General features: G+C 37.5%; 1 protein-coding gene across 2 annotated transcripts in view; it reads right to left on the minus strand.

Annotated features, from left to right (window-relative positions):
- Window positions 1–2,838: 2,838 nt before the first annotated feature.
- The window catches only part of LOC5576988 (merozoite surface antigen 2, allelic form 2), a 34,512-nt gene continuing 11,249 nt past the window's right edge, over window positions 2,839–26,101 (minus strand). Inside the window, exons 2-7 of one of the 2 annotated variants that reach the window (XM_001663040.2) lie at window positions 20,386–20,560; window positions 12,908–13,095; window positions 11,313–11,513; window positions 11,029–11,226; window positions 3,142–3,249; window positions 2,839–3,073 (exon numbers count right to left, since the gene is read on the minus strand). In XM_001663040.2, coding sequence (XP_001663090.2) covers window positions 2,978–3,073; window positions 3,142–3,249; window positions 11,029–11,226; window positions 11,313–11,513; window positions 12,908–13,095; window positions 20,386–20,560 — 966 coding nt within the window. In that variant the 3' untranslated portion in view covers window positions 2,839–2,977. The remainder of the gene's footprint in view (window positions 3,074–3,141; window positions 3,250–11,028; window positions 11,227–11,312; window positions 11,514–12,907; window positions 13,096–20,385; window positions 20,561–26,101) is intronic. The other variant, XM_001663039.2, reaches the window with a different exon arrangement.

Here is a 26,101-nt window from a genome sequence, read left to right on the forward strand (position 1 = left end):
CCGGCTGACGAACGAGAACGGCCTACGACTAATAGATTTTGCCGCCTCCAAGAACATGGCCATTCGCAGCACCTACTTCCAGCACAGCCTCCCGTATCGATACACCTGGAGATCACCACTGCAGACGGAATCACAAATCGACCACGTTTTGATCGATGGACGGCACTTCTCCGATATTACCGACGTCAGAACCTATCGTGGCGCTAACATAGACTCCGACCACTACCTGGTGATGGTGAAACTGCGCCAAAAACTATCCGTCATTAACAATGTACGGTATCGACGCCCGCCTCGGTATAACCTAGCGCGACTGGCCCAACCGAACGTCGCTGCCGCATACGCGCAGCATCTCGAGGTAGCGTTGCCGGAAGAGGGCGAGCTTGACGAAGCCCCTCTTGAGGACTGCTGGAGCAACATAAAAGCAGCCATCAACAACGCAGCCGAGAGCATCGTCGGGTACGTGGAAAGGAGGACATGTGACGATTGGTTCGACGAAGAATGCAGGCAGGTTTTGGAGGAGAAGGATGCAGCGCGGGCTGCAATGCTGCAGCAAGGAACGCGACAAAACATGGAGCGATATATAAGAAAACGAAAGCAGCAAACCCGCCTATTCCGGGACAAAAAGCGCCGCCTGAAAGAAGCGGAATGAGAAGAAATGGAACAGCTGCATCGTTCACAAGAAACGCGAAAGTTCTACGAGAAGCTTAACACATCCCGAAAAGACTTCGTGCCGCGAGCCGAAATGTGTAGGGATAAGGACGGAAGCATCTTGACGGACGGACGTGAGGTGATTGAAAGGTGGAAGCAGCACTACGATGAACACCTGAATGGCACGGAGAACACAGGCGCCGAGGGTCACGACAGCGGAGGAAGTGGCTACGTCAGCACGGCGGATGAAGGAAACCAACCTGCCCCCACATTGAGGGAAGTTAAGGATGCCATTAACCAGCTCAAGAATAACAAGGCCGCTGGTAAGGATGGTATCTGAACTCATCAAAATGGGCCCGGAGAGGTTGGCAGCCTGTCTGCACCAGCTGATCGTCAGAATCTGGGAAACGGAACAGCTGCCGAAGGAGTGGAAGCAAGGGGTCATATGCCCCATCTACAAGAAGGGCGACAAACTGGAATGTAAAAACTATCGTGCGATCACTATCCTGAATGCCGCCTACAAAGTGCTATCCCAGATTATCTTCCGTCGTCTATCACCAATAACAAATGAGTTTGTGGGAAGTTATCAAGCTGGTTTCATCAACGGCCGCTCGACAACGGACCAAATCTTCACTGTACGGCAAATCCTCCAGAAATGCCGTGAATACCAAGTCCCAACGCACCATTTGTTCATCGATTTCAAAGCGGCTTATGATAGCATCGACCGCGAAGAGCTATGGAAAATCATGGACGAGTACAGCTTTCCCAGGAAGCTCACAAGACTAATAAGAGCATTGATGGACGGTGTGCAGAATAGCGTGAAGATTTCGGGCGAACATTCCAGTTCGTTCGAATCCCGCCGGGGACTTCGACAAGGTGATGGACTTTCGTGCCTGCTGTTCAACATCGCGCTAGAAGGTGTCATGCGGAGAGCCGGGTTCAATTACCGAGGTACGATTTTCACAAGATCCAGCCAATTTGTTTGCTTCGCGGATGATATGGATATTGTCGGCAGAACATTTGGAACGGTGACAGACCTGTACACCCGCCTGAAACGTGAAGCGACAAAAGTCGGCCTGGTGGTGAATGCGTCAAAAACAAAGTACATGCTGATAGGCGGAACCGAGCGCGACATAGCCCGCCTGGGAAGCCGTGTTACGATAGACGGGGATACTTTTGAGGTGGTTGATGAGTTCGTCTACCTCGGATCCTTGTTAACGGCTGATAACAACGTTAGTCGTGAAATACGGAGACGCATCATCAGTGGAAGTCGCGCCTACTATGGGCTCCAGAAGAAGCTGCGGTCGAGAAAGATTCACCCTCGCACCAAATGTACTATGTACAAAACGCTTATAAGACCGGTAGTCCTCTATGGACATGAAGCATGGACCATGCTGGAAGAGGACCTGCAAGCACTTGGAGTGTTCGAACGAAGGGTGCTTAGGACGATCTTTGGCGGAGTACAGGAAAACGGTGTGTGGCGGCGGAGAATGAACCACGAGCTCGCTAGGCTCTTCGGCGAACCCAGTATCCAGAAGGTTGCGAAAGCCGGAAGGATGCGCTGGGCAGGACATGTTGCAAGACAACAATCCTGCAAAGATGGTGTTCGCGTCAAATCCGGTTGGCACAAGAAGGCGAGGAGCACAGCGAGCGAGGTGGCTTGATCAGGTGCAACAAGATCTGGAGAACGTGGGCCAAAATCGAAGTTGAAGAGACACAGCCATGGACCGAGTAAATTGGCGTAACATCGTTAACGAGGTTTTATCAAATTAATTGATGTAACACCAACTAAATAAAATAATAACTCTTTGTTTTTCGAATGCGGCTTAGAGAGTTTTAATTGGACGTGTAATCACAGAGATATGGATAGAAAACTTTTGTATGTTTTTGAGGGGGTGAACCCAAACTTTTGCACGGGAGTGTAGGTTTTCTAACTCTTTAAAGTAGACAGTAAGATTGTGTTTGGGGCTTTGGGATCATTGGGCCTGTTGATGTTCAAACAAAAAAATAAATAAATAAATTCCAATTTTTTTCCATCATATTTAGATATTCATAGACCCCGCTCTTTCATTAGTTACGCATTTTCCAATGCCTAATTCATATAGAGTCGCACTCTCGTAGACTATGGCCTATGGCCTTATGGATTTTTCTTTCAATTTTTCATAGTAAGTTTGTAAATCAAACACACAGTTTTACAAAATCATGATAATATATTTCACTTATTTTGATAATCTCACGCTAATGGATTGATGATTTGCATTGATTTTATTTCGATACAAAACGACACTATTATCTGTTGTTCCCACTAACACGATAAAGTACTGTAAACCTAATGCACTTCAGTGTGCTTGTGAACGTGGATATTCCCGCCTGCGGATTTATTGTTCAGAAACTGATTAACGGCACTGAGTGTGGAAATTGGAATCTGAAAAGAAAAATCATCTCATAATTAATGACAATGAACTCTATTAAGGGAGTTGCTGCTAAACATACGTTGAAAATATCGTTCCAGAAGTTGGGGTTGTTCGCAGCCTGAACTGTGTGAGTGTGAGTAGAACCTCCAGAATGGCCATTTGAATCGTATCGGGTATTCAGATGAATCTGCAGGAATATATGAACAATTAATTGATGTTTGAATATCTTATGGGTTTGATTTTATATACTTTCAAAATTATTTAAGTGATGTGTTTATGTATATGTGTGTGAAATGTTCAAACAACGAGAATGAATCGATGGTCCCCAAACTGATCTCTTTCGAACAGTATTAACCCTGTAATACACCAATTTTAATATTCGATCTAAATATCATTTTTCGCTATCCAAAATCCATTTTGGACAATTTGGAAAACATTTGAACAATAGTTTTATTTTGATTCGTGGTTTTCCGAACTTTGGTGTTCAATTTCTCTTATTCTAACATCTGGACTTCCCAATTCTTTTTAATGTTTTCAGAAAAGGCTTCATGTCTAGTTACCGATGTGGCAAATACGAGAGTAAGTAACCTGAAGTTTCAATTTATCTGTATCACTGGTTCCAACCCATTTTAAATCTGCGACCCCTATAAAGTTTTACAAACATCCCGCGGACCCCCAAAAATGTAATTTCATGAAATTTATCTTTGTGAAATTGAGAAAAAAGCGCTCAAATTTTGAAGTTTGTTTTCTCATACAAATATTTATTATTTTAATATATTAATAACTTTCGAGTACATATCTGCATGCCTCCACTGATTAGATAACTCATTTTGCTTCTATTGATGAGCAAAATACATAAACTTGAAGTAGATGTTATCCCTTACACATCGAATCATTCGTTCCAGCATAAGATGGCAGCGTTTCACCACATGATCCACAGGATGCAGACTCTACCCCTCAGCGAAAACGGAAAGACCAAGGAACTGGAATATATCTACGAGACGGCAAGGATCAACGGATACAAGGAAAGGACGATAAAAGCCATAATCGACAAAAAGGAAAGACAGCAAATTCGGAGTGCTTTGACGACACTAACCCCTATCACCGAACCCATAAAGAGAGTCTCCATCCCATACGACGTACACATCAGCAAACAGCTCCGCCCAAAGCTAAGGAATTTCGGAATCGATTTGGTATTTTCCAGCAGAGACAACCAACTTAGGACTTCGTTAGGCTCTACCAAGGATCGGGTAAACACACTAAACAAGGCTGGTGTTTACAAAATCAGCTGTTCCCACTGCAGCAAGGTCTACGTTGGTCAAACAAAGCGGTCTCTCGAGGTTAGATTCAAGGAACACTTAGCGGAAATAGGAAAAGCTCAGAAGACGATAGACAAGGGGATGACATACGATTTTAAATCTAAGGTGGCAGAACATATCTTTTCAGAAGGACATACAATTACGACGGCCGATATCAAAATTTTGAGAAATGTTTCTTCTCCTTGGAAACTGGATGTGGCGGAGAGTCTGGAAATTTGCAAACAGGTACCTACGACGCTACTCAACAGAGACAACGGCAACGGCAATACATGGCTATTCAACTTGGTACCTACTAATCGTTCCCGTGATGTACCTTTCAGCATTTAAAGTTTCAACAAAGGAGGAATGGAATGTACCTAAAAGCTCATAAATTTTAAGTTTACAAAAAAAAAAAAATGGGTAGGGAATTACGTGTATACCTAGTGTTAATATATAATGTGTGCATACGATGGTTTTCTTCAAGTCGAGTCTAGTACACGACACTGAAGACGGCCTTACAGTTGAGGTCGAAATACGCGTATCTGTCAAAGGATACAAACTCTAGTGGAATTAAATGGTAAAGTACTAAATTCGGTTTTTTCATCTACTTATAGGTATTCCACTAAACAGCTCGAAGATTTATTATAAACTTGAAGACAAATCACGTTTTGCAGTTGCTGTTTGAGTTGAAAGTTCATGTAGAGACTGTTATGTCTATATTTCTTTTAGGTTGTTCTACTTTTCCCCGAATGTCGGTTCCACAAATGTCGTTACTCCAAACGCCATTTCCCTGAATGCCAGATTATGCAGCATACATTTTAGGGTGGGGAACGAATCGGTCGTCTGATATGCACCTTCTTTATTTGACAATATGTTTTTAGTAGAGAATGATATATGGTTACTTTACGGACCGTTCATACATGATGTAGCATTTTAGGGGGAGGGGAGTCTACGATGGTAGAGGGGGGTGGCAAAAACCTGCAAAAAATGCTACGTCATTTATGGATGTTCCCTTACATTGTTATTTACTTTTTTTTATTTTCTTTATTAGTATTGTAATTTTCACGAAGGATTAGACTTTTATGACGAAATTGTGAAGCTGCCAATAAATGTACCGATGGTACATTTCCAAACACCATTCACCTTTCATCCTTGATTTCAGTTCCTACCAGCTGGTTTTGAGATGAGAGCACGATCAGCTGGAGCACGAGAACAATGACGATGACTGTAAACATCAGAAAACCAGCTGGTTTTGTTGTGTAAACATGACCAGCTGGTGAGTCGAGAACAAAGAGAAAATGGTAAACACTGAGCCGGCCGGAGAAAACTGTCATGAATATCAGGATAATTGCATGGGCGGCGGTGATTGAAAAGGGGCAGCGAAATCGAAGGCGAAATCTGAGAAAGACGAAATTCAGATCACTAAAGTCTAAGTGGTGAAAAAAATCGCAATATCATTCCAAACATTACATTCATTTCTTATATCTAGGTGTTCTGTGTTATTAGACAACACTATCATCCTAATTTGGTAACACAAATTTAAGATTTTATTAACATTTTGTTAACGACATATAACATTTCATTTGCCGTAGCAGTTCAGATTTTTTACAGGTGTGTTGATTTCACCTGCTTATAAGAGAAAAAAAACGCTTTAAATATACTTAACCTAACTTAACCTAAACATATAACGCATTTATCGTGGCAATAGAAGATTGTAACGATTTTTGCCTGAAATTATTTATTATTTTATTTGACATTTGATCCAATTGGATGGAAATAATGTTTCAACATTGGATATTCTATGTAACTCATTGCTACTATACCAGGGAGGAAGCCTCAGAATCATTTTCAAAATTTTATTTTGAATTCTCTGCAGAGCTTTCTTCCTGGTATTACAACAGCTAGTCCATATTGGTACAGCATACAACATGGCTGGCCTGAAAATTTGTTTGAATATCAAAAGCTTGTTCTTAAGACAAAGTTTTGATTTTCTATTAATAAGGGGATAAAGACATTTTACATATTTATTACATTTGGCTTGAATGCCCTCAATGTGATTTTTGAAAGTTAAATTCTTATCAAGCATGAGCCCTAGATACTTAACTTCATCTGACCAATTTATTGGAATCCCTCTCATCGTGACAACATGTCTACTTGAAGGTTTCAAATAAAGAGCTTTTTGTTTATGTGGGAGTATTATTAGTTGAGTTTTGGAAGCATTAGGAGAAATCTTCCATTTTTGCAAGTATGAAGAAAAAATATCCACTTCAACTTTTTTGCAATCGACTACAGATGACACGCAGGCTTCGTCCTTTGGCGGAGAGGCCTGTGTCATCCGCAAACAAAGATTTTTGACATCCCTGAGGTAACTCAGGTAAGTCAGATGTGAAAATATTGTATAATATTGGTCCCAAAATGCTGCCTTGAGGAACACCAGCTCTTACAGGAAGTCTTTCAGATCTGGAGTTCTGATAATTAACCTGAAGTGTACGATTTGACAGATAACTTTGAATTATTTTAACAATGTATGTTGGAAAATTAAAGTTTTTTAATTTTACAATCAAACCTTCATGCCAAACACTGTCGAATTGCTAGAAGAGCAAGACCAGTAGAATAGCCTTCAGATTTGTTGGAACGGATCAAATTTGTTACACGTAAAAGTTGATGATTGGTCGAATGTCCATGGCGGAATCCGAACTGTTCATTGGCAAAAATTGAATTTTCGTTGATGTGGGCCATCATTCTGTTCAAAATAACCTTTTCAAAAAATTTACTGATGGAGGAAAGCAAACTGATTGGACGATAGCTAGAAGCTTCTGTAGGATTTTTGTCTGGTTTTAAAATTGGAACAACCTTAGCCTTTTTCCATTTGTCAGGAAAATATGATATTTGAAAACATTTGTTAAATATATCAACTAGAAATGATAAGCTACTTTCTGGAAGTTTCTCGATGAGGATGTAGAAAATTCCATCATCGCCAGGAGCTTTCATATTTTTGAATTTTTTAATAATAGTTCTCACTTCTTCCAAATCAGTCTCCCAGGCATTTTCGAAAACGTTCTCTTGATTGAGAATATTTTCGAACTCCTGAGTAACTTCATTTTCAATTGGACTAGTAAGTCCTAAATTAAAATTGTGCGCACTTTCAAACTGCATAGCAAGTTTTTGAGCTTTTTCGCAATTAGTTAGCAATAATTTGTTTTCCTCTTCCAATGCCGGTATAGGCTTCTGAGGTTTTTTCAAGATTTTAGATAATTTCCAAAAGGCCTTAGAGCCAGGGTCCAATTGAGAAATTTTATTTTCAAAATTTTTGTTTCTTAATTGAGCAAAACGCTTTTTGATTTCTTTCTGCAGATCCTGCCATATAATTTTCATAGCAGGATCGCGAGTGCGTTGAAATTGCCTTCTTCTCACTTTTTTAAGACGGATCAAGAGTTTTAGATCATCGTCTATAATCACGGATTCAAATTTTACTTCACATTTTGGAATTGCAATGCTTCTGGCTTCAACAATGGAATTTGTTAAAGTTTCAAGAGCATTGTCAATATCAAGTTTAGTTTCTAAAGAAATGTTAACATCAAGATTAGAGTCAACATACGTTTTATATATATTCCCGTCGGCTCGTAAATAATTGAAAGTGGAGCTGATAGGATTTAGAATCGCTTCTTGGAATATTTGAAATGTAACAGGGACATGATCAGAATCAAAATCAGCATGAGTAACTAATTGGCTACAAAGATGACTAGAGTCGGTTAAGACCAAGTCAATCGTAGATGGATTTCTAGAAGAGGAAAAACATGTAGGGCTATCAGGGTATTGAATTGAGAAATATCCTGAAGAGCACTCATCAAATAAAATTCTGCCGTTGGAATTACTTTGAGAATTATTCCATGACCGATATTTGTCATTAAAGTCACCAATGACAAAATATTTTGACTTATTGCGAGTCAATTTTCGCAAGTCAGTTTGAAGCAAATTAACTTGCTGTCCAGAGCATTGAAAAGGCAAATAGGCAGCTATGAAAGTATATTTACCAAACTGTGTTTCAACAGAAACACCTAAAGTTTCAAAAACTTTAGTTTCAAATGATGAAAACAGTTGATGTTTTATACGCCTATGAATGATGATTGCAACTCCCCCACATGCCCCATCAAGTCGATCATTACGATAAACAAAAAAGTTAGGATCTCTTTTGAGTTTAGATCCAGGTTTTAAATACGTTTCGGTAATAACTGCTATATGCACGTTATTAACCGAAAGAAAATTAAACAGCTCGTCCTCTTTACCATTCAGAGAACGAGCATTCCAATTTAAAATATTTAAATTATTGTTTGGATCCATTAGAAAAACGTAATCCAATAACAATTTGATTTGTAATTTTTACACCTACTTGGACTGCTTCAGTCATAGTGGTGGCTTTGAACATTGCATCAATCATTAGATTCAATTGTTCAGTTAGAAAATTAAAATCAGAGGCAGACATGTCATGTGATTTCCCATTAGAATTTCCGGTAGACGAAGAAGCGGAATTACCTGTGGCCGTAGGGTTTTTTCCATTTGATTTGAAACAAGTAGAATGGGTACCCATGGATCGAACAGGGGAGGAGTTCGAATTTCCTGCTAAGATATCGGCAAAGGATTTACCGTGGGTAGATACATTCGAAATTGAAAGATTCGAACGGCTACCCGACGGATTAAAATTAGTTTGTGAATGAGCATGATTATGATCTTCCTGATGGGTATGATTCATGATCAAGCGATCGTTAACTGAAAAATGAGCATTGTTCGATACTCTACCAGGCAAATTGCGGAAACGACCGTTATCCTAACGGATATTATCTTTCATCTGCCTGGCACGAGCCTCAATGACCCTTTTGCGTGAATGGCATTCCCAAAAGTTAGCTTTATGAGGGCCCTTACAATTGGCACATTCAAACTTTCTGGTATCTTCTTTCACAGGACAGACGTCTTTAGCGTGAGAAGAACCTCCGCAAATCATGCATTTAGCATCCATGCGACAATTTTTTGCACCATGACCCCACTTTTGGCACCGACGGCACTGAGTGGGGTTCTGGTAATTTCCTCCAGGTTTCTGGAAATGTTCCCATGTCACACGGACATCGAACATAAGTTTTGCTTTTTCTAAAGCTTTAATATTATTTAGTTCTTTTTTGTTATGATTTGAGAAAGCCCTTTCCGAACAATGCCAGATTGGGTTCTCTTTTTCATAATGATTACCTGGACTGGGGAAAATCCAAGTAAATCATTTATTCCATTTTTGATCTCTTCAGGTGACTTATAGTCACTTGAGAGACCTTTCAAGACAACTTTGAACAAACGTTCAGTTTTGTCGTCATAAGTAAAAAAATTGTGCTTCTTCTCTTCAAGATGTTTGAGAAGAAGTTCGCGATCTTTAAGAGTTTCCGGCAAAACGCGACAGTCTCCTTTCTTTGCGATTTGGAAGGAATCCTTGATTCCCCTAATGGAGTTCAAGATCTCCTGCCTAAATCCCCCAAATTCGGAACAACTGACCACGATAGGCGGCACTCTTTGCTTCCTCACTTGAATCAAAGAGCCTGGGCTAGAGGCTGCTTCGATTTGGTGTTCGGAAAATTTGTCTAGAGCATCGAACTGATTGCTCATTTCGATACAATTATTCATTTCACCCTTGAAAGAAAGTTCGCATTCCGGGGAAGCGTCCTTTCTTCCATTCTTGCCACGTGTAGTGACAGTTTTAAAACCCACTTTTTTGGAAGGAAGTAGTGAATTCAGAGATTCACCCTTCCTTTTGTTAGTTGTTGATACCATGTTTAGTTAATAAACGAAAAAGACGTGACCTTCGAGAGGTTTTTTCCCAAGACGGTGTCCAAGAAGGATTACCACCGCTAGCTTTCGCCAACGGTATCCAACGAAAAATCGAAGGCACGGGTCCAAACAAGGCATCGTAAAGCGATCAATAGTAGAAAAAGTAGTACTGAAAAGTACTGTTTTAGTAGCACTGAAAAGTACCGTTTTTAATTTTAGCACTGAAAAGTACTGTTTATGTAGCACTGAAAAGTACTGATTTATTGCTTTAGGTAGTTTTTAAGAAAACTTCCAAGAGCAGAGAGAATTCGTGTACGCACAGCACGAAGGTACGATGCGCACTGACATTGTTATTTACAATTTATAACATCATTTAGGGCCTTCCTTAGCCGAGTGGTTAGAGTCCGCGGCTACAAAGCAAAGCCATGCTGAAGGTGTCTGGGTTCGATTCCCGGTCGGTCCAGGATCTTTTCGTAATGGAAATTTCCTTGACTTCCCTGGGCATAGAGTATCATCGTACTTGCCACACGATATACGAATGTGAAAAATGGCAACTTTGGCAAAGAAAGCTCTCAGTTAATAACAGTGAAAGTGCTCATAAGAACACTAAGCTGAGAAGCAGGCTATGTCCCAGTGAGGACGTTAAAGGCAGGAAGAACATCATTTTTGCATTCCATTTTTGGTTACCAACCTTCGTCACTGAAAGTAACATCGTATATATTTTTTAGTTACATAATATTGGTATTATCAATATTCCTTATTAGAAATAATGAACATTTTGGGATATGATATGAAATTATTCAAGTTCTATCGATGAATGATGCAAATGATTCGAATAATTTATGAGATGCCAATAAAAATACCTCCTTCTGAATTTCGGAATCTTGATGGTGTACTTGCGCAACGCTATTGAATGATGATGGCGCAGGCGGCGCAGGGTGTGAGTAACTAGATGCAATGTTGGAAAAGGCTTGGAAATCGAAGAATCGATTCAGATCGAAGTTGTTCGAAATCTGGCCACCTTGGGCGCCATTATCATAAGAGCTTTCAACTATCGCTACCTACGGATATGTTAGTTTAGTGTATAGTTAATCGTATCAGCATAACTGGTATTGAACTTTCGGTTATATTCAAATTTTTATATTACCTTGTGCGGGCGGGTGATTACTTTTTTCTTGTAGATTGTTTTAGTATGGCTGTGGGCTGGTGGCTGGATCGCCGGAGGTGCTTGCAAATCAGTATGGACTTCTTTCAAAACTGTCTTTGTCTTAGTTCTGACGTTAGTTTCATCATTGAATCTGGTGTGAGTTGCAAAGGGTGCTGGTGGTGCCTCATGCACTAGTGTAGTCTGTTTGAAACGGATAAAATCAATAAATTATTAGATGTGAGTACGGTAATTATTTTCAAAAAGGTTTTTGTGGATTAGTTCTTAGGGTGGTTCGTTTTGCTTATCGTCGCTCATTCGATTTAAGATCAAATACTGTTTGTCCTCTCAAAGATTGGGCCTAGGGCTCATTTGGATAAGACTAAAAACTGCACAGTTTTCTTCTGTTCGGATGAGCCACTACTACTACCATTTCTTAGATCTATCACATGATTCCATTTCCAATATAACGAAGTATCGATTTTTGTACAATTCTTGTTTTGATTCCTCATAGATTGTTGACTTCATGGAGACTTCTATCTCAGCCTTATCAAACATAATCGATTTAATTACTGAGAAACCAAATCGGTAGTAAGGGAACTAGGTGCAATATGCGCTGTTGGGGTAAAATGTGTCACCGCAATATCTCCAAAGTAAAAGGTATTTTAGCCATCAATATTTATCAAATTCGACGATATCTCTATCAATTTTAACGCCTGTAACGGAAATGATTTAATGATGATGATTAATATGTAAAGGAATTACTATAATAACAAAATCGAAAACCGAATTTAGTACTGTATCATTCAATTCCACTACAGTTTGTATCTTTTGACAGATACGCGTATTTGACCTCAACTATATAAGGCTGTCTTCAGTGTCATATACTAGAATCGACTTGAGACAAATCGAGCTGAAATTTTGAACAGTTGTTATGGGGCTCAAATGGCACCCAAAAAGTGGACTGAAGTGCGAATTCTTACTTCTCATATAATCGTTTCCCCCGCAATTGGACAAGCTCTTAAAAAAATCAAATTACTATGGAAAATCAAGCTGTCATACTTGTAACGGTTGTAGACCTTGAGGTTTAGTATTGTGGTGATACTATTCAACAAGTTTACCTTTTAAAACTTTGTCCAAGATCGTTTTCAAAACGATCCAAATCCAAATGAGATCAACTTTTGAGAGGACACTCAAAATTGAAGCGAATGATTGGTAAATAGTAAACACTTTTTTGAGTCGCGCTATTAATTATGTTTCAAACATATCCCAATATTAATTAACCACTAGCATAAATTAACATTGGAGTAAAACCGGAAAAATATCCATCGGTCTTGAATTCTCGCATAACTTATGATCTCGCTCTAAAAGCCATTGGTATCCAAGTATGTAGCTCGTTGTTTTTAAGCAAATGAATGGACTAACATAAAAACAATCACCACTTAGGGAGCAGCATCGTTAAATAACGTTTGCTCAGGAACAACAACTTGGTTACCAATGGTTTTAAAGACGAGTTCATAATTTAAACGAGAATTGATCAATATTTCTGAACAAGTTATTAGGATCACTAAAGATATAGTAGACGTTTGATTACCTACCTCACTAGGCGGCGCCCCTCCGTTGGTTTGTCCAATTTTAACAACCTTCTTACTCGTTCCAGGTGCATGAGCTTCAGCACCTAATCCACCTGCGCTTCCTGCGTTATTCAAACTTCCGCCAAAGGCTGCGCTTGTTCCGACGCCGCTTCCTGCTGTGGCTCCGGCATAGCCTCCTCCGGCACTGCGATCTAGATTGACATTTGTATTAATTGTTGCTCATGCGGATTTCCAAGCCAATTAGTATGCGCGTTTTCTACTTACAAAGCGTGATTGGTATTAGGTATTAGTGACGCATAAGCTAAGCTTTTACGTGTGCGCGGTGGTGTGGTACGTTTAACGGTAGCCAGTGTAAATTCCTTTTCCTTTTCAGGAGTTCAGGAGCGAACGCATGTAATAAAGCTACAGTCAACTCTCCATATTTCTATAATGAAGGGACTATCGAGTTAGGGAGGTATCGAGTTATAGAATACAAAACCAGTGCAAATGCGATCCAAGGGACTATCGATGTAGCAATGAAAACCAACTTTCACTATGGTTCTATAATTCGATATCGAGATACAGAATATCGAGTAAGGGAGAGTTGGCCATTATATCAAATTTTCACTCTTTTGAAATCCATAGACAAAATAAAGACATAGTAGGCCGGCTCAGAATGGGTAACACTTCTAGTACTAACTACATTTGGTCCCTTGGTGCTTCACTCGGTACCCAAGTTTGACAGATCGCTTTACATATTTCACAGCATGTTAAATATTGTTCTAATATCTCATATTTCATAAAATTTTGGACAACTGCAAGGGCAATAAGCGTTTTTATTTTGTCTTTGTTTAAGCGAGGTGTCACTAAATGCCTGCAAAAATATTTTCACGTTGTGCTTCAAGCCACTCTGGAATCTGACCATATGTGAGCTCGTCAAATTTACCGTAGATACATATCGACTTTTGGTGGTAAATGACTGGACAATGCGTACCATTGGTACTTCGCGTACCTGCAGGTATAAAATAGACCCCATTTGTGGTCCTTAGCCTCTTGTCCAGTAACTCCTATCCCTACCTCCCCGTGGTGCCGCCTGGGGTACGAGTAACCGTAGGAAAGATTGAGTAACCAACCCTGGTTGGACCTTGGTCGTATGCTGACAGGGAAGGGGGGCTCCTCTCTTCTGAGGGTGTAGCTTATCAGAGCGTCTGTTCTCCATGTTAGGGGCGGCTCAAAGCAGCGTCTGTTCTCCATGTTAGGAGCGGCTGATTATCGTCCTAGTGCCAGCGTGGGACTCTAAACAGTGCTGTGCACGAAGATCCTCCGGTGAGACAGGGGGTTGGTGCAGGCCTTACAAGCCAGCCGTAAAAACCATCAGTACAGGAAGCATACAATGTAAATTCGTACCGGAACAATCGTCATAGACCCACCCAGACAACCAGAAGTCGCATAACAGTTTACGGACAAAGTCGTTTATTTACACAAATTTCATCACACCCGCACTACATGGTGGTTAATATCGTTTGATCGATGAGTTTCCTCGCATGAAACGCTACCCGGATAAAAACGTATCATTCAGTGAATGGAATAAACCATTAATGTACAATATAACGTATTGGATACAATACAGTGTATTGTAATTGAATGTCGAAGCAATATTATTCTTGTTTGGATATACAATTTAAAAACAATATAATATATTGTAACAGAACATTGTATTGTTTTTAATTGGTTTTATACCTTACAATTTTGGTCAAATTCCTATTTTCGCGTAAAACAACTGTTGCTTTTTTCTATGTAGCTTTCCTGAAAGAAATAAACAAAACAAGTTCAGAAAGCAAGAAATGTTGGGTGAAAAATATTCAAAAAGTTAAAATAAGTAGTTTTTTAGAAGTCACTTGACATTAGCTGTAACGACGAATGCAACCATGATACAGTTCGTTGAATTGTTTTTGTATTGTACAACAATACACGAATTGCTAATCAAGACAATACATGAACATTATATCGTATTGTATTTGCAAAATGTTTGTATGAGAAAATATCTATATTTGTATTGTTACGATACTTAACCACCCATACATTATATTGCAAAAATCTCATATACCATACAGTGAACTGTTCAAAACAATATATTGTACTGTAATTGTATTGTCATTTTACATATAGTGTATTGTATTTCCAATATATTGAATGGTACTGTTACAATACGTTATATTGTTTTTGTATTGTATTTTTTATTCGGGTATTTTATGAGTTCATACGTGAGCAATTCCACCGAACATGACGAATTTTTTTTTAAATTTAATTTTTGTATTTTTTGAATCGCCTGAAAATTTGCATACAGATTCTTTATGACCAAAAAATGCCATTTTGCACCTTCAGACCGCCATTTTGAACCTCGCCTTATTTTTGAGAAGGGCGTATCGGAAAATGCATAGCAAATCTTTAAAAAACTGTAACTCGAAAATGGTTTGTCCGATCGATTTGAGATCTTCTACAAAGTTGTAGGTATTGCTTAGGACTATATGAAGAAAAATATGCACGGTAAAAAAAGTTACAGATTATTTTTTATTTCAAAAACAAAATTTTAAAATCGATATTCTCCAGAAACGCAGCTTCGATTTTTTTTATTTTTGGATATGTTTTAGGGGACAACTTATGTGATTTATTGCACAATGTTTCAAAATGGAAGAATTATGGACAAAAAAGTTATGATTTTTTAAAAAATTACAGATTTTGAAAAAAAAATCGAAATAGACGAAAACAATATTTTTTTATGTGATTATTTGAAAGTACAGAAAAATTGCAATCGAAAAGTACCTAAGTATTTTTTTTCTAGGTTGCATCAATTTCGAGATATACTCATATTTATATAAAATTTTCAAATAAAAAAGTAAAATAGGCCCTTTTCAAACATATTTCGTGTTTCTCCATTCCAGAAATATATTATTTTGATTGAGTGAATCGTAGCTGAATTGTTTATTGTTTGATCAAAATTTATATACTAAAGTATTTAAAAAGGATGCACGGTAAAAAATTATAAACGAAATTTTCAAATGAAAATTTGAAGTTCATTGTTCTTAAAAACCGCGAAATTTACGTACATTTCGTTTCGTTCCGTATACTCGTACAAAGGAAGTCGGATCAATCCGTAGCAGCTGTCAAATCAACTTTGTTATCATAAATTAAGTCGCATAAGAGTACAGACTAGTTCGCAATAAAATTTACACACTCGAATTGTATGTTATTTTTCATCTTATAAAATATGCACGTATATCGCCTCCACTTTTGTAAGTATAAGGCCTTTTCGCAACATCTTATAGGTGAAACTTTGCGCATATAAGCATCGCATAACGCAAAAGGTGATTTCATTACACGTACATTCTGGTTGTCTGGGCAGGCATCGAAAATGGACTAACGATTGGAAACTCGGATCATGGAACTGTAAGTCTCTCAATTTCTTGGGAAGTACCCGCATTCTTTTCGAATTATTGAGGGTCCGCAAGTTCGACACCGTAGCGCTGCAGGAGGTTTGCTGGAAAGGGTCGACGGTACATAGTGGTTATCACGCCCAATGGTATGGGTGCCCTAGTGTAGATGTAGTTGTGAACCTTAGAGGAAAACAATATGCACTCAGTCTAGAAAAATACCCAGAAACCGGGTGTAAATTTTTCAAATTGGGTAATATTGTGCTCTGCAAGATAAATCCACGTAATGCGATTATTTGAAAATGTCGATATACCGTCGCAGTGATAATGAAAATCAATAAATGTTTCAGATTTAGCAAATTTGAAACATTTGTGTCCTTGAAGCACGAAAAAATCCAAGCCTACTTGAATTTTGACGTTGCGTTTGAATTGCGCGCATATCTTCTGCGCGTTACCGCCGCCGCTGGATGTGGATTTAATATAAGCGCCGCAATATTTCCATATGCATTTTGATGCGTCTGGAAAGCGTGTGCAAGTTTCTTTGAGAAAAACAAAAACAAACTGTGTATGACGAGCGTATGCTAGTCTACGTGTGTTCAAATGTCACTAAGCTCTATACGTATAGGGATGGTTATACCATCTACCAGAGCTGCGGCAAAAGACATGAGCTGGGCACAGCTTTTATCGTGATGGGCGAAATGCAGCGAAAAGATCTTGGACCGACCGGGATTCGAATCCAGACACCTTCAGCATGGCTTTGCTTTGTAGCCGTGAACTCTAACCACTCGGCTAAGGAAGGCGGTACGGTACCGTAATTTCGGGTGAAATTGATCATTTTTCGCGGTTTTTGTTGTCTGTTTTCTATAATGTTAACAATGCTAAACAACTAAATGCAGGAAAACAAGTACGAAGGTGAGCCTCGTCGACTCATGTACCGAAATTTTCTAACAACAAATATCTCCAAAACAAAAAATCAGGGGATCTCATTTCGGGGTGAAATTGATCACTTCTCAATGCCATTATTTTTAGTTTTCAAAACAACTCTACATGATGAATTTGAGATCTCTGAATCCGAATATGCTTGTCAAATTCTTAACAATGCAATATTTATATAAATTATGAATGTTAAATTTCAAGAATTATGCGGAAAACGCCTAAATGAATGCAATTTCCTAAGAAATTCAATGATATCTAACAGAATTCAATTATTTAAATCATATGAGCTAATTGGTACGAGTTTTGGTGATGAAATCTGGTTTGGGGATATACATTAAGCATCCTCACAAACTTTTAGGTTTATACTATGTTCAAATCTTTGCTTAGAAATAGAAGTTCATAGATGTTTGTCAATACTGCACCGTACATGATTTCGAAATTTTACATTATTTTCATGGTAATAAACATTCTTTAACGCAAAAAACTTCACGACACGCAATTCGTCAATAGTTACGATAAAAAACTTTCATTTACTGCAGCTTATATTGATATTTGTGCTCCATTAGGAATAAATAAAATCGTGTGATACGATGATCAATTTCACCCTTCTGATCAATTACACCAATTTTACGGTATCTTAAACATAAAAATGGGGGTGAGATTGGGTCATACAAGACCGATTGTGACTGAAATCACAATTTAATTTTTGTCGTTTTACGGTGCCATCGGTACTCTTTCATTATTAGGATGTGTTTATTCTTTCTAAACACAACATCTTGAAACATCAAACAAGTCTACTTGAAGATTCCGTACATGGAATAACAATGCAACGCATTTTGGCAACTTCTCAAACCAGCAACTGTTTTTCGTGCGCAGTAACACGTAAAATTTAATCAAGTGGGCTTCGTGGCCGTGCGGTTAGCGGCGTCAGTCGTTTAGGCGTATTGTGTCACGGGGCGTGGGTTCGATTCCCGCTCCAGTCGGTGGAAACTTTTCGTCAAACGAAAAATTCATCACTGGGCTACTAGGTGTTCCGTGTTGTCCGTTGACTAATGTTAGTGATCGTTCAGTCTGTGCAGCCTTTGGCTGAAGACGGTGTAAATTGTTTTTTATCATATTGCACGAAATCCAGCTTTGTGCAATAAGGCTTTCCCTACTCCAAATAAAGAAAGAAATAAAGAAAAAAGGCGCTAGTGTAAAACATCAAACACAAATAAAAACGTTGCACGCGTCACTGGTTGTAAGGTTTGTACCTAACATAGCGCAATTGAATTGACCGTTAAACGAGTGGTTGTTGGAAATATGGTAAATGTTACGTCTGCTTGTCTTTGTTTTCTGGGTTCACTAAGCAGAACAGTGTACAAACTGATAATTGTGTATTATACAGATCGATCTTGATGATACATTTTATGAATGCCCCATTTAAGTCCTATTCTTGGTACTATTAGCGCCAGACGTCCGAAACTCATACAGAATTCACTATGGGATAACTTATTTTTATGAAAAAATATCCTCAGAGGTCACCCATTTGAAAATATCTAATTGCTATCTATTTATTTCTTTTTGAAATTAAGTTTTTCTATAACGAATCACATATAAACTTGAACACCGACTGTGCTGAAATTATGCACAGTTATCGAGGTTAAATTTACACTCCCGTGCAAAAGTTTGTGTTCACCCCCTAAAAACATGACAGATTTTTCCGCCAAAATTTTGTGGGTGTTCTTCAAAGAATTTAAGATTACTGTTCTAATGCCGCATGAATTGACAATGTTGGTCGATCCAATGCTGAGAAAATTATCCTTCTTAGAGCGTAACATGTTTTGTGCATGATTGCTTACTGGTAATAAGTTTTTGTTGACTACTTGATCGAATTATTGATATCTTTTAGTTCATTTTTTTTAATTACCAAGGGTTTTCAACTCAGAGAACTAATACGCCAAAAACTCTTCTCCATATTAATGTTTCAACATTATTTTTATAACTATTATTTTTGTATGAGAGTTAAAAAGTAGTGCAAATTATTTAGGATGCCGAGATTGGTGTTTATCAAAACTATCAAAATTATGAGTGAAAAGTTTTTTTTTCAGAGTTCAATGTTTTCCTATGTGTGTATGTGACAATGTGTTTTCTTGTCTACGTAAGTAAGTTGAATCAAAATACAAAATAATTGTTTGTTATCAATGGACCGCCTTTTTAATATTCATTCTTAAGTTACACAAGATTAAGTTGAAGCGACTGTAGCAAATTAAAATGATTGATTTGAAGACGCTTGGACTCGACAATGCCGTTGCCTAATCGTGATGTTTTTTTTTTTCTTTTTTCAACTCGCAGTATAATAAAAAGAAGCATATTACGTATAGCGTTGGGCAATTTTTATGTCCAATCGATTTTTTGAATAGATATTAGGAAAATTAAAAGTAAAGTAAATCGATACCCTTATTTTGATTTTTATTTTCGATTCAAATGGATGAAATCGATAAGTATTTTTTTGATGAGTTGATGAAAAACAAATCCCATTTGGAATCAGCTATGAAGTGCTCAAAGTTTTCAATTGAAGTTCAAGAGTGATTAAATTGGTCTCATTATTAACCATTGTTTACATAAGTTTTGAACGAATCCGAAAATCTAATCTATTTAATAACATCGATGTTCAAGATTAAGATTCGATTGAATCGAAGAATTAATTCATCAGTTAAAATTTAAATCGAGTCAGTAACGTCGATGTTTTGGTCCCACGCTAATTATGTATTGGAACTATAGTTAAACTACCGGTAACTTGAGAGTTCTGATCATGCATATGTTAGTCATCACATTATTTTTATCACTTCAATTGCAATGCATATCGGATTAATTTCACAACACAGAGTTAAAATACAACAAAGCTAATTTTGGTAAACGCAAATAAACGGGCAAAAATCAACATGATTAATTAGGTTATTAGTCAATGTTTTTTTTGGTTGTTTCATTCGAATTGGGCAGCAATTTCATCCACGTTTATTTTCCAATCATTATAATTTTGCACGTCATTCTTCTTGTACGTCAGTAATGGACAATATGCGCACGTTTATTTGATGGCGTTTTATCTACCAGGAGATCTAGCAAAAGCACCAAGGAACCCAGCAAGACCGTTACCATTTCCGTCGAGCAGTCCTCCCAAGCCCGCTCCGGCTTGTTGTCCATTGGGGGTACCAGCGGAAGCTGAGAGGCCACCGTGAGCCGAGTTCCCGGTCAGGAGTCCACCGAGTCCAGCCTCAGCATGATACCCGCCGAAATTGACTCCGAATTTTCCATCTCTGAAAGTTAGCCACTGAAAATATATAAAACATGAAACAAAAAAATTGAAAGAATCAATGATAAGTATGTTTTAAGACATCAAAGGACAAATTCGGTCAAGATACCGAATATCGGTTAAGGGAGCAACTGAATTCAAATGCGTATCGACTATTCAGATACTGCATAATTCAGAGGCACGTTCCCAAACAAAATGTTTCAAGAATATCTTTTTTAAGATTTCTTATCGTTGGGGACGGCTTTGGTGTACAGTGTACACTGTACACCTGGGAGGGAGGCACATATACTACACACGAAATATGAAACAGCACTTTTCCAAATTGCAAGATAACTCCCGTTCACGAATGACAATCAAGGCAGGCCACAGTGGTTTAAAACCCCAAAAAACACGATCATCAGCTTTTTCAGTAAAACCGTAATAAAACCGAAAATGTTGGGTATGTCAATCGAATTAAAAATAAATACAACTACCCAAGCAACCAATAGTTCGGATTGTACTTAAGCAGTGAACTCCGTAGTTCACTTTTGGTATAAATCTAGTTTCAGTGAAACTTTCTCGCTGATTAAGAGTTCAAAGCGGACATTAAATGAACTTGGTTCTCAGAAAAGTAGCTCATGAACTCATCAACAACTTGAAAGTTTATAACAAGGTCGAATTGGACTTATTTGGTACTTGAAGGTAAAAATCAAACTTAAACGAACTTTATATGAACTGTAAAGTGCGGTTAATTACTTAAAAAGTAAGCTGATTAAGCCAAAACATGCCCTTTTATCCGAACTTTTGGTTGCTTGGGTACTTATTGTAAAATCAAATTATCACATAACATCTTTTACAACAGAAAAAATAGATTGACCTTGACTTTGTCTTCATGTGCGAGGATCATCCCATTCCGATCGAATAAGTTGAATCAAGGTACTAATTAATCCGCATGATGTGGCTGCGAAGCGAAACTAATTCATTGCGAGCGCTGCGACCAACAGCTCTAGTGCCAATGATAGAAATCTTAAGCGCGACTCTGAGCGGAAATCAAGTCAGCGACACAAGTGACTTAAGTTTTGAGCACGCGGAAGGCTTGCTTTGTTTCTAATCAAATATGACATCGCATCATACCACCCATTTCCACTAAGCCATATCACATAAGTGTGTCACGATTGAACAATTTTGCACAACGACTGCATCACTGTTCCCTGCCTACTAGATGTAACTCTATCTAACAGAATTTTCCGTTAAATGCAGTTCTCTTCCAGAACCCTTCCGCCACAGGCTACTCAATGTAATTCCGAGCTACTCAGTCTAAAAGCCGGACACTGCAATGCAGGTTTAATTTTTCAATATGGTAATTAACGTTTTTATCATTACTATTCCCCTTCGATTGAGCGTTCAATGTCAACGGCAGTCGCTTTTTACCTGTTTGCTTCCTTCTGCAACTCAACCTTGCTCGACTGAGCTGCAGAACCTGATTTTAGAGGTATAAAACGCATAGCGCTTTGATATGATTTGCACTGGAAAGTTCATGATCAAGACTGAGAATGTTAAAAACGGCGAAGCAAGCAAGTAAAAAAAAAATAAGAAAGTGAATACATTTTCCGTGGATATTTGTTTGTGTTACCCATTGAATCATTGTCCATCGTAAAAATTCTTGCGACGTACAAATCTAACGCTAAGGTATTTGCAAGCTGGGAATCGTGCCAATAAATTGATGACATTTTAAATTCTACACTGTCTTCATTATAATTCATTTCAAGTCGAAGAAACATGATCAGAATCTGATACTAACATTGTACTGTTTAGCATGACGATTCCATACAATGGGTATTCTCTAGCTATGCAAAAGTATATAAGCCTGAATCACATCCTATATCGTCTACTTCAAAAAGAGAAAAAAAAAAAATTTATGGGGGACGGACCTGGTGTAGTGGTTAGAACACTCGCCTCTCACGCCGAGGACCTGGGATCGAATCCCATCCCCGACATAGTCACTTATGACGTAAAAAGTTATAGTGACGACTTCCTTCGGAAGGGAAGTAAAGCCGTTGGTCCCGAGATGAACTAGCCCAGGGCTAAAAATCTCGTTAATAAAGTCAAATCAATCAATCAATCAGAGAAAATTTTAGGTGACCTCTTTGCAATATTTGTAACGGATCACTTATTTTGGTTTTGCTCTGTTTTGTACAGTTTTGGTCACTATTTCAAATAGAAGTCAGTTGTGAATGTGGATTCGATTTTGTCAACGTATTTTTGTGATGATATTTTTTATAGTAGGGCCGGAACATTTGTAATTTTAATTTTGTCCTCACCCCCCCCTTTGTTTGCTAGTTTTGTAATTCTCTTTTACGATATTACATGAGATAACCGCAGTTTTTGGATTATAAGTCCTTAATCTGTTCGTGAATGCTTCTAGATGTGGGATCTTTTATTGAACGGTTTTCTTTTAGAATAACGTTTACGTCACTTCTACTGTAACAGTGTAGGCTTTGAAAACAGAATATTTTAGTGATTACCATGAATTATTATTCATATAAACATTCAATGAACAATAAATGTGTCAAATCGATTCAGTGATTGGCTCTTAAAATTTATTTGAATACATGTTTTCCTAGTAGATCCTCCCACGCTCTGTTTGAACCAGGAGATTATAAAAATCGAATGTACATCGGATTTTTCCTCGCTAGAGATTAGTATTAGGTGTGCGTTTTCATAATCAGAATGTTTTAAAATATTCTATCGTTGAAATTTTGGATTTTTTCCACTTTTAAGCTATTTTTCATATCAAAATCTATAGAAATCCCGTTTTGTGACCGAAACCTGCCCATACAAAATGTATGGAAAAAAAATTACTGATAAAATATTTTAAAACCTTCTGATTATGAAAATATGGACCGAATACTGATATTTAGCTAGAGAAAATCCGATGTATATTAGATTTTTATAATCTGCTGGTTCAGGCATAGCGTGCCTCCTTCTTAAGGATTAAATGTTGAAAGCGGTGATCATCATCCGCAAGCTGCGTATCAAATGTCCTTGTCTTCATTGTGTTTGTGTAAAGGTTATGATTCTATTTTTTCATTAAAGAATATAACCATATTTATTGGGGAATTCGCTCTATAAATATAAACCGTATATAGAAAAAGTGCCATCAAAGCTGTTTTTCAGGACACTTATAACTAGTGACAATGGAAATTCGCGATTCAAAATTCAGGAAAATCCGCGAAATTCGTTTGATTGTTTTAATATTAAAAACGCAGTTTTTTCAGTTTATTGCCTATGTAAATTTAATAAATGTAACAATTTCCATATCTTTTAGTTTATCTTGGATTTCTTCTGACTGCTTGTTTTGTTTTAAATTTTTGATTGCCACTCTGGTAATTACTTTATTATCTGTAAAATACAAATTACAATTATAAACACACCGCTTACTTTACATATTTGAAATGTAGTTTCATTGAGAACATGTACTTTAGTGCAAAATTTGAACAAAAGTATGGGTCCGCGACAAAGCCGAGAAATTTTAGTTTCATCACCTTCATCACCTGTGAAATTTAAAAAAAATTACTGCGAATTTCCATTGTCCCTACTGTCGTCCTATGCATATTTACCTTACAGTCGCTAAGGTTTGCAAAGAACATGGCACAAAATGGCATAGAAGAACCATACATATTTCAGAGAGACAATTTTCATCAATTTTATTCAAATCTAGTGAAATATTTTTAAAAACAAAATGTTACATATATGTTAAATCAAATTAAAATAATATAAATTTTATTAAAAGTTGCATCTAAGTGCAACATTTCTGCTGTGTTCCTAAAACTGTAAATAGCTCAAACACAATTTGAAAGTTTAATATTTTCTTTCATCAAAACTCAAGAAAGAAAAACCCTGATATTATGAGAAATCGATTTATGAAAAATATTTTAGATTAATGTTATGGAAAATAAAAATGAAAATGACTTCAAAATGTCTTGATTTGAAGGTTGTATGTGACAAAAACATGGTTTTGCAGCATATGAGTATAAAAACTGATTTATTTACCTGAATTTCCATTTTATTATTTATTGTACCCACCCCCTCGACACATTTTGATGGAAGGTGCGAAAGAAGATTTTAAGATTTGATTCTTAATCAAACATAGTGCAAATCTTTCACGTCAGTATATTGGATTTTGAGGATGCAATCAACTCTCCATAACTCGATATTAAAAAGACCATCGAGTAAGGGAAGTATCAAGTTATAGGACTCAAATCAAGTGCAACTGCGATCCAAGGGATTATCTAGGTAGCCATGAAAACCAACTTTTACTATTGCTCTTTAATTCGATAAAGAAGTGTGGAATATCGAGTTAGGGAGATTTGACAATAGTTAAATAATAGTGGTATGAATGATTTGGAACAATGTTTGACTCATGACAGACGACCAAAAATCTTTTTGGAAAAAAAAGCCTGACTAAATCGGGTTCATACTGTATTAAATCAGAATACGACCGTCAAAGCAATACAGATGTTTTGCCTACATTTTATAACACAAATCTTTTCGGAATCTCATAAATGCTTTGTAAGTCAAGGATACGTATTGGGTTCATTTATTTCAAAAAGAATAAACCAAATATCTTGTACTTTTCTTTAAATAATGATTTTATCATTTTACGGCTAACCAGTCAAGTGGAAGTTTGAAAAACTTCCGTACAATTAAAAATTACATATAATTTTTTTCTATCTTTATTAACGAGATTTTTAGCCCTGGGCTAGTTCATCTCGGGACCAACGGCTTTACTTCCCTTCCGAATTCGCAATTAGATTAAATGGGCAAATTGATGTGAAATTTACGAAAAAGTTACACGTCTTCTCGGTGAGAATCGAATCCAAGACTCCCTGTTCTCTTAATAGGGCACGTAATCCCCACACCGCGAGAGGGCTCATGGACGTGTAACTTTTCCGCAAATTTCACATGAATATGAATTTTAATTCGTGACATGACAATAGGGTCCTAAAGCCCTGTCTAAATTTTAGGCCAAAAACACATTTTTACTCAATTTTTTAATGTTTTTCATTTGTTTAAGCACAAAAAAAAACATTTTTTATGTTTTTATAGATTTTGTCACACCCCTTGGTTTAAACTCAAATTTTGGGTATATTTTGTTTTCCGTGTCCCTTCCGAAATGTTAGAACCCCAGTCTTAAAACTAAAACCCCTGTGATATTTTTGTCGACTTAGCGAACGTCAAACATGATCTCAAGTGTCAAAGTTCATTTATGGATCCAATTTTTAAATTAAAGTTTCAATATGATATATCCGTTATTTGAGCGGGAAAAATTGCTAAAGTAGTTGCAGTAACATGCTCTTTCGTGTTATTAAATGAAAACAAGATTTCATTAAACATTTTAGGACCCTATTCTGTATTTGGTTAACCAGGAACTAGTTGGCGCTAGTGCTCAAACGTCAAACTCAAACAAGAGCGATACGAGTGCCACGAGTGAGTTGTCGGCCAACTACAAAATATTAGAATTGAATGTTACCCAAGTAACAATTTTAGTTTTACGAATTACTTCCAGGGTGCTATAAA

The sequence above is a fragment of the Aedes aegypti genome, chromosome 2 (assembly GCF_002204515.2).
Source record: "Aedes aegypti strain LVP_AGWG chromosome 2, AaegL5.0 Primary Assembly, whole genome shotgun sequence".
NCBI classification, from domain to species: Eukaryota; Metazoa; Arthropoda; class Insecta; order Diptera; family Culicidae; genus Aedes; species Aedes aegypti.